This window comes from Vicugna pacos, chromosome 7 (assembly GCF_048564905.1).
Source record: "Vicugna pacos chromosome 7, VicPac4, whole genome shotgun sequence".
NCBI classification, from domain to species: domain Eukaryota; kingdom Metazoa; phylum Chordata; class Mammalia; order Artiodactyla; family Camelidae; genus Vicugna; species Vicugna pacos.
Window position 1 is genome coordinate 66,508,547 of NC_132993.1, and position 14,298 is coordinate 66,522,844.

Sequence of the window (14,298 nt, forward strand, 5' to 3'; positions counted from 1 at the left end):
GATATACCAGTGGATAAGACAGAAAAAGAAAATTTGTCCTTACAAATCTTGCATCCCACAGAGCAGATGATAAGTAATAAGCATAATAAATACATTAAGTATATAGTAATGGGCCATTTAGTTTCATGGTGAAACTTCAGACAGTTTTGTATTTTTCTTTAGCCATGCTCTGCTGCATAGTGGAAGCTTGCAGTAGTTGGGTACTTTAAATTAGCCAGGGTTGTGGTTTTACCAAGCAAACCTGATAAGAGAGAAGGCAAAGGGGTCACAGATTTCTGCAAGATGAAGGAAGATAGTTCACTGACTGATGAACAGTTAAGAGGTGGTGGTATCAATGGATTGGAAAAAGGTGTTTAAGGATCCAATACGTTTGACTGATCTTCTCTATCCCCACTTCCCTACCCTAGTTAATATAATGGCTAAGAACACTGCTTGGGTTAGAATTCTAGCTCTATCAATTATAAGATCTCTATTCTGTTTCACTTTAATTTTGTTTATCCCTGTCCAAAACACATTGCCTTGATTACTATAGTTTCATAATAAAACTCTTGATATCCAGTGAGGCAAATCTCCAAATAATGTTTTAAAATAAAGGTGAAATAAATTTTCAGTTAAAAAAAGTAGAGAAAATTTATAACCAACTAAAGGAAACAAAAAAGTGTTTCAGGTAAAAGGAAAATTATCCAAGATAGTGGCTCTGGGTTGTAGGAAGAAATAAAGAGCAAAAAAAGGATAATAAATATATAGATAAATCTAGATGATATTGACTACAAAGTAATCATATTCTCATAAGGGTCATAAATAGAAAAAATGAAAGTACATGACAACAGTAGTGTGTAAGTCAGAGGTGGGTAAATGAGGCTTGAGAAGTCTAAAGTTCTTGCATTGTCTGGGAAGAGGGGAAAGCACCACTGATTAGTCAAAGATATGTCATAATCTCTAGGAAAGAATTAACTATTAAATAGAAAATAAAAGAATATATATTTAGTAAGTTAAGGGAAAAGAAACCTAAGAATAAAAATATTTAACTGATTCAAAAGAAAGCGAAAGTGAGACAGAATGGAGGAAGGACATTAACTCTACATCGGTGAGAACAAAGCAGTATATCTCAATATCCTACCACCAAAAGAAAGTTAAGTTTTCTTACAGCCTGAGTGTCATCAAGAAATCTTCAGTTTTTCACAGTGGCTTAAATATCATTTTTGAATGAATGAATAACCAGATGGATGCACCAGGTGAAATTGTTTCACCGTTACTAAATAAATATAAAGGGAGCCCTTGGAATGGGTTGTAACACAAGCAAACACATAAAGTCATGTAAGCATGGCTCCTTTCTCTTCATAAATACCCTCTTGTCCTAGATTCTTACTTCTGCCACAGATGCGGAAAACGCACAGTGTACACTTCTTACAGGGACAACTTTGTGAACTGACTCAGATCAGCAAACTTGTCTTATTTCTGGGTACTTTTTGTTTGTTTGTTTTTGTTTTTAGTTCAGAAGCTTCCTACTTTCTCAAGTATCTGCCTTTTCAGTCCCCTATGATTTTTTAAAATAGAAACTGAACAGGCTACTATCTCCTTATAGGTTGTTTTGTTATGTTTTGTTTTTACTGAAGTTAGTTTACAATGTTGTGCTAGTTTCTGGTATACACCATAGTGATTTGGTTATACATACATATATTCTTTTTCATTATAGGTTATTACAAGATATTGAATGTAGTTCCTTGTGCTATAGATTAGGACCTTACTATTTATCTATTATATGTATAGTAATTTGTATCTGTTAATCCCAAATTCCTAATTTAGCCCTCCCCCCTTTTCCCCCTTGGTATCTTTAACTTTGTTTTCTATGTCTGTGAGTCAACTTCTGTTTTGTAAATAAGTTCATTTGTATCATTTTTTATAGATTCCACATATAAGTGATATCATATGCTATTTGTCTCTGTCTGACTTCAATTATCTAATTATTAGTATGATAACCTCTAGGTCCATCCATGTTGCTGCAATGGCATTATTTCATTCTTTTTTTTACAGGTGAGTAGTATTCCATTGTGTATATATACTACAACTTCTTCATCTAATCATCTGACAATGGACATTTAGGTTATTTCCATGTCTTGGCTATTGTAAATACTACTGCTATGAATATTGGAGTATATGTGTCTTTTCAAATTAGAGTTTTCTCCAGATACATGCCCAGGAGTGGAATCATATGGTAAGTCTATTTTTACTTTTTTAAGGAACCTCTGTACTGTTTTCCACAGTGGCTGTACCAAATTACATTCCCACCAACAGTGTAGGAGGGTTTCCTTTTCTCCACACCCTCTCCAGCATTTATTGTTTATGGACTTACGAATGATGGCCATTCTGACTGGTGTGAGGTAATACCTCATTGTAGCTTTGATTTGCATTTCTCTGTTAACTGGCAATGTTGAGCATCTTTTCATATGCCTATTGGCCATTTGTGTGTCTTTGGAGAAATGTCTATTTAGGTCTTCTGCCCATTTTTGGATTGGGCTGCTTTTTTTTTATTACTGAATTGTATGAGCTGTTTGTATAATTTGGAAATTAATAGACTACTAAGTTTTAATGTCCTCTAGTCACCACCAAGCTTTCTTTCAAACTTAACAATTCCAACAGCTTAGTCCCAGAGTATCTTAAAATAGTGATCTGACCACCTATTAGACTCATGAGGAAGAGGAACTCTGGTTGATCCAAGAATAGATCTCATGGTTATGCTAGACTAGAGAAGGAGGAAAAATATTTTGAGGAAAAATGCTTAAGTAGATTAATTTCTATCACATAATTCCAGAACATGGATAGTTTCATTCAACCCCCAGCATGTCTTCAAGTCAAGTTCCACCTAGCTCAAGATAACAGCAGAGCAGGGTATATAGATAAGCAGTGTGTTTCAGAGTGAGTGCCAGAGCTGCTGGCTCCCATCCATCTTTCCTCATCAGCCTCTTCTAACCCTTTTAACTATAATACTAGATATCATTTATTAGGAGCCTCCTACATGCCGGGCACTTTACACACATTACGTCTAATCCTAAAGCCCCTGTTTTATGGATTCAGAGACTAAACCAAGAATTAAATAAACTGCCCAAGACTGGACAGCTAGTAAGTGGCAGAGGTGAGATTCCTACCAAGGTCTGCTGACAACACCTCCTCTTATAGGATGCTCTGCTTTAAGGTTTTCTGGGAACCCAAGAAAGCCATGGGATGACTTTTGAGTTAAGAAGACAGAGCAGGAGCAAGGACCAGCAGGTAATCCTGCTACCTGGTGGAGAAGAAGGAAGGCCATGCTGGTTGAGGTGTACTGTTTTAGGTTCAGTACTGGCTCCTTTTACCTCCTGTGTTCATTTGTCCCTCACAGTGACCTGGGAAGGGAGATGTTTCATCCTCATGTTACATATGAGGAAACTGAGGCACAGAGAAATGAACAAAGTGTCCAAGGTCATGTAGCCAACCAGATGTGAAGCTCTGAGTTTGAATCCCACTGGCTTCAAAGCCGTGATAAGATATTGTTCCCTCCCTGTTTTAGATCCTTCCTTTTCGAAGGAGTGTGGCAAGGTTAATCAGAAGAAAACCATACAGGGGACTCAAGTGGGCACTAGGTGTAGAGACAGCTTAGCACAGGGAGAAGTCCTGGATCAGAGCAGGATGCCAGGGGAGGACCCTGGAAACTAGACCTTGGTCTCAATGATGCAGCCTCAGGCAGGACTGTCTTAACTTCTCTGGGCGTCAGTTTCTTACGTAAGAGATGCGAGTTTTGAATTAGACGATCTCCAGAGTCCCTTCCAGCCTTAAAGTTCTGTGTCCCTAAGTGCTAAGAAGGCACTGGCAGTGTTCTCGTCCGAGTAGCTTACGTGGTGTTTCCGGGCGGCCCTGGTGAGCTCTCGCCTTCCCTGGAGGTGGTTTGGGTTCCGGGCGCCTGAGAGCAGACCTGGGATGCAGAAGTGGGAGGCGAGACTAGTGCTCGCTCTTGGTCCTCGGCCGCCCCATGACCGGTGAGCGTCCAGAAACTGTCCCTCTCATGGATTTAAAAAGCAAATCGAGCGCCGAGGGAGTGCGACAGCCACTTTGGGGAGGCGGGGGCGGGTCCTGGGTGGCCCGTCAAGCGGGGTTCTCCGCATCAGGTTGGCTTATCGGCCGACGGCAGCTGGGGCGGCGAGCCCAGCGCTGGCGGTGGGCCGGGGTGGGCTGCGGCCGGCGAGGGCGGCGCATCGGGTCCCAGTCCGCGCCTGGCCTGCGGGGCGAGGCGGGCGGGCGGCGGGAGCGGCTCCTGCGGCCCTGGGCCCTCGCCCGGGCGCAGCGGGAGGCGTCACTGGGGCCGGATGCGCGCGGGGGGCGGGGGCGAGGCCGCCAAGAGCAAAGTCCAGGCCTGGCGGCTGCAGCCCCCGCGCGCCCAGAGACTCGGCCAGAGACGCGCGAGGTCCCAGGTGAGGGTGATCCCGGCGCGCGGGGCTGCGGCGGGCGACTCCGGGGACGGCGGGCGCCGGGCGGGGCAGCGCGACCTCCACGCGGAGTCCCGGGACACAGCGACCTGCGCACCAGCTCTGACCCCACCGGGGTGCTGCGGGGAGGCTGATTTACCTCCCCGAGCTGGGGCGGGTGCACATGGACCTGAGGCTGTGGTTTCTCCCCAGGCTGAGATGGATTTCGAGATGGGAAGCGTGGCCACAGTCCGGAGTTCTGAGAGAGCGTTGGCGGACTTTGAACTGGGTTACGGCAGGTACATCACCCGCGGTCATCGCTTTTCCGTTACACGGGAATCAGCTGCGCCAAATTGGGCCGAGGAAAGAAGTTGAGATGATCTGGTGATGCCTTTGGCCTGTGTTGGAGTTTCTTTAGAGAGTCTTGTCTGAGGTTCTCCCTTCCTCGAGGAATGTCACTGAGGCTTCTTTTGCAACAGGCTCAGAAAGAAGAGGCTGTGCTACAAAGTGCCCACTTCTCTGCAGGGTGATTCGATGAATAGCTGTGTGGTATAACAGCCCTTGCGTCATATAACTCAGAACTTTAAAAGACAAGTTTCATAAACATCATCTGATCTTTCGTGCTTATAGAACGGCAGACATCTGCTGTTGATGGCTGTGCTTTTTAAACAAGGGTGGTGAAGCAAAAAAGTCTTTCATCCCGTCGTTTTTTCCTCTTTCTCCTCGTCTTACCCACCCCACCCCTCTCCTTCCAGCACTGGGCGATTCTGGCAGGCAGTTTGGTATCTTTCCCCTATGGTCGGTGAGGAGGGAGACCTTAAGCAGCCTCATTCTTCCATAACCTACGCTTCCAACGCAGTTTTTGTTGAAATGCGACGGGGAGATCTCCCCTATGTTTTTGCTTCGCATGTCTTTCTTCCAGCGCCGGCTCTTTGGTTCCCAAAACGCTTGTTAATCTCCACTTCGGGGGCCTTAATAAGGGCAGAAGCGACCAGACTGCACGTTGGCTTTGTTTCTCTTTCACTGTGGGAATAGTGAATCATTTCCCCCTTCACCTCAAACAGTTTATGAGGCTCTTGTGGTCTCTGAGTTCTTACCAGGCCACCCAGAACTAACTGACCTGTATCATCCAGTAATCACCCAGAGGGACAAATTTATCTGGTTCTGTAGCATGTCCTCAAGCTGCAAGGGGCCTGATTAGCCAACGGAAAATATGCCTATCTGATGGTTAAACTGAAGTATTGTAGGCTGTTAACTTCTTCATACAGTGCTCTTGCTTTACTCCTTTTGTGTACCATGGTATCCATTCACAGGAAATTTAGTTTTTGCCATATACAATTGGAAAACCCATGGATTGTATCATTCCTACTAGAAAAAAATGTGACTTTCATCAGCTGGCAATTTGGAACTGACTGTGAATCTATAAATAGATATCATTTTCACAAAGAAAACTGTTTATGGGTTGCACTGGCTGAACACTGGATGAGTGTAGAAAGGGGTTATCCCTGCAAAAGATGCAATGACACAGTAGAACCCAAGGAAGTTCTCAGAAGTGGAGCTCACAGCTTTGTGTGGGAAAGAAAAATGCAGAAAGCTAAGAATAAGATTGTAAGATTATGAGATTAAGTGTAACGAGACACATTTTTATAAAAAGCAGACTAAAGTGTATACATTAAAGGAAGTTCAGCATATTTCAGTTATCTCAGGCAAATTGAGAGTTAGTTATATGTTTTTCCACTCATGCTGTTTTGAACATATTTCACTGCAGATGGCTGCCCTTTGATTTTAGCAAATGTTGTTAAGTAATTTGGAATCAAGTGCTATGGGTAAAACTTTATCACCTACTTGGACATTTAAGCTAAATAAATATGTTTCAGGTTAAAATAAAAATTATTCCTTCCTAGAGTTTGCATTTATTGTATGGAGGACAGATGTAAATAATACATATGCTGAATAAGTAAACTACAGCAAATGTTAGAAGATAATGAATGCTATGGAAAAATATTAATCAAAGCTAAAGAAGTCAGGAGTGTAAAAAGGAGATCGTTTGCAATTTTTAGTAGGGTGGCTAAGGTAGGTCTTACTGAGAAGGCAAAATCTGAGTAAGAACTTGAAAGAAATGAGAGGAGAAGACTGTGTGGCATCTGAGGGGGACCATTCCTGGCAGATGTAACAAAGACCTTCCAATGGGAATATGTTAGAAGTGTTCACAGAACAACAGCATAGAGACCAAGGTGGCTGGAGCAGAGCAAGCAGGGGCGGAAGTGGGAAATGTAGTCAGAGAGGTATCAAGGAAACATCATGTGGGGCCCTAGAAACCAACTGGCTTTACTCTGAGAAAAGTGGGAGCCATTGCAGGTCTTTGAGCAGAGGAGGAGCATGATATGACTTGAGTTTTTAAGTGATAACTCTGGCTGCTGTGTTGAGGATAGACTAAAGGGGGCATAAGAGGATATGGAGAGGCCAGGCAGGAGTTCTCCTGGTCTACTGGGACAGTAGTGAAAGTGGTGAGCACTGATTGAATTCTATATATATTTTGAATGGAGAGTCACAAGGATTTTCTGACATCACTCCCTGTAATCCTTTACTAACTTTAGATCAATATGTGTTTCATTTTTTAGCAAAAGAAGAATTAATTGATCTGGCAGGCATTGCTAACATATTCATCTTCCCTCTGTGTGTGAGCTCTGCATGGCAGGTGACCATGTCCTGGTTATCCAGAGATCCCTGTAGTACCTTGGACAGTTACCTTAGCAGTTGGTGATTGCCCTTCAGTGTTAAACTGGATAATTTTGACAATTTGTGGATATCACGGTTTTATATTTGGAAAATATAATGGTTAAATACGATAACTACTCAAATTTATATTCAATTGACTGTGAAATATTTTGTAATAGTTTTAAATTCAATCAACATTTTTTTTACAGCAACCAAGATAGGAAAAAAGTGAAGAAAGTAAATTTGATTGGACCATTAACTTTGGTAAGCTGCAAAATATAAAATGTGAACACCTTCTGTCTTTATTTAAATTTGATGTCTTGAATCCATAGTTACAGCAGTACTTTAAGATTGTTTATAGGCAGCAATAGGTTTTCTGGGCTGTACCCATGCTATCCTGGGTTTGCTCGTCATAGTTAATGGCCCACGTTCTCAGGACAGATGATAAAACAGGTAGGAGTAGGCTGCTATACCAGAACTAACTGGTATACAGGGAAATTGAAAATAGGGCTTGTGTTTGTAGCACCAAACAAACCAACCAATCTCAGAAGAATGCATCTCTGCCTTTGTTTCACACAAAACCCTCCAAATTTAGCTTAAAGTAAGCTTGCAAATAAAGAAAGTGGTTGTTAGCTATAGAAAATTTTAAATAATTATAACAAACCTATGTTCACATTTGGCTTCCAGGAAATTTGATTAAATATGGAGTTTCTATTATGGATTCAGATATGTTTACAATTCTGTTTTCTGCTGATCCAAGGCAAGCCTACATATTTGTGGAAGAAGTGTAATCTGTTTTTCATTTGTAATATATCTTAGAGAGGTGAGCTAAGAAAGTGTTTGCCCACTTTTGGTGACAGATATGTCTCAAGCTATGACAGCTGTTATTTAATAGCAAAGAAGTTGGTATTAAGTGGCATGTCTGCTAGAATCTCCAACTTATTAAGGAAATGGATGAGAGGACACCAAACATCCACACTCTTGAACACTGTTGCACGTTTCTCATGTCACCACAAAGTCCCTACTCCTTCTCTTCTCCCTTCTGCTTGTGCGTTTTTGCTCAAGACTCTCAGGAAAGGTAAAATTTTTTTCAATTTAGTGGTTCAGAAAATAAATTGCTTGTAAGACTAAATCTGATTTTAATGCACATGTTTTAAATCTGCCTCCTACAGAAAACAAAATGCCACAAACCTTAAAGTAGAAACATAGAAATTTTCATTTGAATTTGAAACTTTAACCTTAAATTAAATGTAATCTTTTTCACCCTATGAATAGATTTTGTTGTTGTTTTTCTGGTCGAGATTCTGGACAAAACTGTGCTCTAGTAGAAGTTAGAAGTGTATTACTTTGTTGAAAAATCACAGAAAACAAATCTAGGTTTACTTAGGATGTTGCTGTGAAATTCATGAAATTTTAAACTTAAGCTTAGGGACAGTAATATTTTATTTAATTAATATGAAAGGCATTTTAAAATTGAGGTATAATTGACATATAACATTATATTAGTTTCAGATGTAATACAAAAAGCATTTAAAACGTTCCCCAAATTCATGTAAATTTCAGTAAAGAGAACATTGCATGACAAACTGACCCTGGGCTTGAACTGTGGCCGATAGACCCAAGTGCTATATCTCCCTTCCCCAGGAGCTGCTAAAATGAACCTTGGGGACACTGGTCCATTATGTAGCAATTTTAGGGACCCTTCCCCATTTGCTCTTGACTTTACCTGCTCCCCTGTTCCATTCCAAGCTCCACCTGGCTTCCGACCTTTTGTCTCTTTTGGCACTGTTGCTTGCCCTCTGTGTTTGATGACCAAACTTGACCTCCCCAGACTGAACTTCTGAAACTCTTTGAGAACAGTTTACACACACTCCCCACTCCCCACCATGTGCTCTTGACCTCAGGCGGCGCAGGCGGCAGCAGTGTATTGACCTGGTCTGACTCAGCCTCAGCTCTCAAGGACCCCACTCTGGCAAGCCAGACTCATCACCCATTCTCCTGATGACTATTCCTTGTCCCCCAAAGTGGGTGGAGTTGGGGAAATAGGCAGAGGGAAAGGTTAAAAAGAGGAGAGAGTTTCAAGGGACAGAGGGGAAGGTATAGAAATGGAAAACTAAGAGAAGGAAGATGGAGGCAGAGGGGGAAAGAAGAACAAAGAGAGAGAGTCATAGCTGGGTCAATCACAAATGGGGAGAGATAAACTGGGAGTTTGGGATTTGCAGATACTAACTTGTACATATAGAACAGGTAAACAGCAAGGTCCTACTGTAAAGCCCAGGGAACTATATTCATTACCTTGTAATAGCCTATAAAGAAAAAGAATATGAAAAGGAGTATATATCTATATATGTATAACTAAATCACTGTGCTGTATGCTAGAAATTAACACAACATTGTAAACCTACTATACTTCAATAAAAAAGAAATAGAAAAAAATGGAAAGAAAAAGTGAGAAATTGGAGAGGACTAAAAAGATGGTGAAGGACACAGTTTTTTGGAATATTATGACACTAATCAGCTGGTTAGTTCTTGGCTATTGTGTACTTCACTGTAGCAACTGGTATCACCCCTCCCTTCTATAGATAGTAGTAAGTCCAGAATCGTTGGTGTGGCCCACCAGGCCTTTTATACCTCTCTCCAGTATCGTCTCCCACACTTTGTATTGTGCACTCAGGAATTCCACTGCATGGAGTTACCTGAGCCCTCCCTGCATTTCCGAGTCATCCTACTGTTCTAAGCCTCAACATCCTCCACTCCCTCTGCAGTCCCCATTTCTTCTTCAGCTAGCTCTCCCTTATCCTTCAAGATTCCACAGTGAGCACCATCTCCCTAGCAAGACTTCCCTGAGTGCACACACTGACACTCCTTAATGTTTGTTGCGCTTCACTATTGAGCTGCCTTTTAAAAGCTAACTTAAACCTCTTAAAGGAACCTTATCCTCAAAACTCAGAGGAAGTGTCTTCCCCCCATTTATAATTCTCCCTCCAGAATATTCTGAATGTCTTTTTAAAGGATGTAGTATGTGTGTGTATGTGAAAAATGTCTGCCCCTAGCTGTTCTTAATTTACTACCTCAGGAGCCTGGGGCAATCAGTGTTTCCTAATGGAAGCAAACCTTCATCCTTTCTGATTATATTGCAGTGATTTAACCGAATAAGATCCTGCTTAAATGGAATTAGATTGATTTTGTCACAGAATACAAAAAAAAAATAGAATCATGAAATTTGTCTGACGGTGATTTGAATGGAAATTCTCTTTCTTCCCTAATACATTTATTTGCAGCCATTACGAAAGTACTGACCTTAAATAAAAACCTGAAGAACATTACATAGTGGAAAAAGAAAATTTCTCTTATACAAACTAAATATTTTTTCTTTTCTTTTTCTTTCTTTCTTTCTTTTTTTTTTTTTTTTTTTTTTTTTTTAGTTTCGATACTCTGATTGGCAGGATAAGTTATTCATGTCCTTGGGCACGATCATGGCCATAACTCATGGATCAGGTCTCCCCCTCATGATGATAGTATTTGGGGAAATGACTGACAGGTTTGTTAATCCTGGAGAAAATTTCTCCCTTCCAGGTAAGCATTTCTCTACTTTTAAAAATATGTGTGTCTATAGTACTTCTTTAGCTGAGTGAAAGATTAGAAATAGATTTTTCTCTTCATCATCTGCTTGTTTATTGGTTTGGATATCTGGGTGACTCCAGGAATCAAAGAAGGAGTTGTAAAATTCTCAGAAAATCCCTCAAGTACTCACTTCAATTTCAATAACCAATAATGGTGTATACCATTTGACTTTTTACATAGAATAAGGAAATATACAGAAAGCTTTGCATTTAAATAAAGTAAGGAAGCCACTCTACTTGAGGACAGTGGAACTCTAACAGTGATGTCTATGCTGTGTTCATCCCATTAGTGATTATTGATGAGCTTCAAAATACATCAGTTAGCATGGTGGTACTTCTTTGCTATGCTCAGCTTGTAGACCTGCTTCTGGTTTTGTTTTTTTTTCTCTCCCCTAACTTTTTTGTTAAAATTATACTCACTCTCTTTCTCGAAGTTTTGGGTCAACAAAGTTGACTGGAACTTGATAGGACACTAAAGAGTGAATGGACTCAGTGCAAGAATCATGAGCTCTGAAACTCACCAAAAGGACTGTAATTACTGAAGAGCCAAAGGAGTCCCATAAGTTAGTGTCCTCTATGTCAGGGGCTGTGACAAAAGCATTGGAGTGAGGTTCCAGTGGACATAGTTATTTACATGTTAGCCAAATTTAACATAGAAAGAAGATGTCCGTGCTTTCTACCAAGCATGAGGGCTCAGTTCTTCCCAAGAGAGCTGTGGGCACTCATTTGGAGAAGACCGAGTGAAGCTTTATTGGCGCACAGATGGTGGAATACAAAGAAAACAGCTGACAAAGGAAAGGCAGCTTTCGTAGTAAAGATACCTGAGAAAAAGTGGACTCTACCATTAGGATAACACTCAATAAGAATTTTCAGTGTTCACTGATTGAAAAACTATATATTTGGTTAGCATTGCAGGGCTTAAGTGTAATTACCTAAGAGAACAGGATTGCTTAACTTATACAGCAGGCTCTCTTTACATAAATATTGATGAATATTAATGCCCTTTAGAAATCTGGTAAAAGCACCCTTTGAATAGTTAAAGCAAGCTCCTACAAAAACAGCTTCTTTATTCTCAAGTACTATTGTCTCTAAGAAGAACCTCTTTATAATAAAAATAACCATAATAATAGCAATTTTTCATTGTGTATTATGTGCTAGGTCTTATTTTACTTAAGCCTCACAAGAACAGTCCTACCAGTAGGTAATATTATCTTCTGTGACACATTAAGTCACCAAGGCTTGGAGAGGATAAATAACCTGTCCAAAGTTATACAGCTGGTGAGTGTTTGGGCAGAATACAAACCCAGGTCTTTCTGTCATCCAAACCATGCTCCTGACCATATACATTATACTCCAGTGTAAATAACTGTGCTTTCTTTTTTAAAAAATATGTGTTTGGAAAAGTTTTAAATAGATTACTTGTGTTTGACCAGTGGCCAAAACTTTAGCACAAACATCTTAAAGGTAAAATTGGAGTCAAATAGAATAGTTTAAAAAGTCTTTAAGGAAATGAGGAATTTTCTATGTTTTTCTTTTACTTTTTATACAATCTGTAGATCTATTAGATACACTCACACACACACACACATACACACAGCAGGATAATACCCATATTTGAACACATCGATGAAAAATTGGTTTCAACTCAGGATTTTATAAAGTCAGATTGAGGGTGGGGGTGTAGCTCAGTGGTAGAGTGTGTGCTTAGCATGTGCAAGTTCCTCGATTCAATCCCCAGTACGTTCATTAAAAACAAAACAAAAAACAGACAAATAAAGTAAATGTACTTTTTAAAGAATCAGATTAATGGATGGATAAACAAATTGCATTGTATACATACAATGGAATATTATTTCAGCCTTAAAAAGGAAAGAAATTCTGACCCATGCTACAACATGGGTGAACCTTGAGTGAAATAAGCCAGTCACAGAAAGACAAGTATTGTATTATTCCACTTGTATGAGGTACCAAGACTAGCCAAATTCTTAGAAACAGATAGTAGAATAGTGGTAGCCAGAGGCTGGGGGAGGAGGAAATGAGGAGCTGTTATTTAATGGGCATGGAATTTCAGTTGGGGAGGATGAGAAAGTTCTGGATATTGGTTGTACAACAGTGTAAATATATTTAACATGACTTAACTATACCCTTAAAATGGTCACAATAGTTATATGTATTTTATCACAATTCAATTTTTGAAAAAATCTGATGCAATGCACTTATCACAGGTGAGTTAGCATTTGGTCCAGTTTTATTAGTCCTGTTTTTGTTTTTGCTGACACCAGGGTAATTCCACAACTTTCTTCTTTGGAGCAGTTTGCTTGTTTTTTTTTGTGTGTGTTTCTAATTATGCAACCAAATTGCTTTGAAGCTGGAATGGGAGACAGATGCCCTGTACTGTGCCCAAGGCCAAATTCAAGGTCTCTCTGGGAAATGGCATGAGCAAGTCCCTTACAGACCTGTGATTACTGGAGTGATAAACTCACTGGAGTTGCCAGCGTAGTTTCAGTAGCCTCCAAATTAAATGTCACTTGGTCCCCTGTAGCCACATTTGTTGTTAGGCATACTGGCTGTCTTGGAGGATTTGGACTGGAAAATCCCTCAAATGTTATTAATTTCAATGTGCACTCTTTGGTAGCTGGTAAAAACAATATTCTCATACACACCTCTTTGAAGAAAATGAAATTGTTACATTTCATACTCATTCTAAATCCAGAGAGCTCTTTGGTATGTTGAGATTTGTAGAGTTCAGCAAAAATCATAAGAGTTAAGAGAAAATAGAGTACCTAGCTGTATTTAGCTGAGCTTGAGAGCCCATCTCACAGAGATGGTGTTTATTCTTTAGAATTGCTGGATTCTTGGGCAGCTAGGCTTAATGAGAGCCAAATGAGAAGAAGATGTCAGAAGAAAAAAAGGTTGAAATTACAAGAGGGTCTGACAGTGACTTACCATGAACAGAGCCTGTCCTTGTCTGCAGAACAAAGCTTCCGTGACAAGGTTATTCCCTCACAATGACTCAGTTGTGCAGAAACTATGCGTAAAACATGCTGCGTCCAAACAGGGTCACAGGAAACAGTTTTTCTGAAGAATATCAGGAGCTTGATATTTTATGCCAAGTCTATGTGACTGTCATCATTTAGGAGATTCCATGGAGAAATCAATGCACCCTGCGTGTCCTTGGGTTGCCTCACTGATGAGAGGAAAAGGCATTTTTGAGCCCCAGTTACCTTAATTGATTAACCACACTGCCAAAGCTGCGGGGACAAACACCAACTGTCTTATGCTGAGTATTTCTATATAATAAAAGAAGTCTTGGGCAGAATCAGGGAAGGCAGACACTGATTTATTTTGAGATGAAAAATGACAGATTCCTTGTGTAACGTCTCCCCGTGTAAGAATCCTGAGGTGTACAGTTACTATTTAGACCCCTAACTCATCGGCTTGTGACCTTGGGGAAGTTACTTAACCTCTATAATCCTTACTTTTCTCACCTTTGAAAGATAATCATAGACTTAACTGATAGA

At 40.4% G+C, this 14,298-nt stretch overlaps 1 protein-coding gene across 1 annotated transcript in view; it reads left to right on the forward strand.

The window, feature by feature from the left end:
- The first annotated feature begins 4,280 nt into the window (after positions 1–4,280).
- Positions 4,281–14,298, forward strand: part of LOC102537160 (phosphatidylcholine translocator ABCB4) — a 59,559-nt gene continuing 49,541 nt past the window's right edge. Inside the window, exons 1-4 of the mRNA XM_072965081.1 lie at positions 4,281–4,442; positions 4,650–4,735; positions 7,364–7,418; positions 10,580–10,730. Of these exons, the coding sequence (XP_072821182.1) occupies positions 4,338–4,442; positions 4,650–4,735; positions 7,364–7,418; positions 10,580–10,730 (397 nt within the window). The 5' untranslated portion in view covers positions 4,281–4,337. The remainder of the gene's footprint in view (positions 4,443–4,649; positions 4,736–7,363; positions 7,419–10,579; positions 10,731–14,298) is intronic.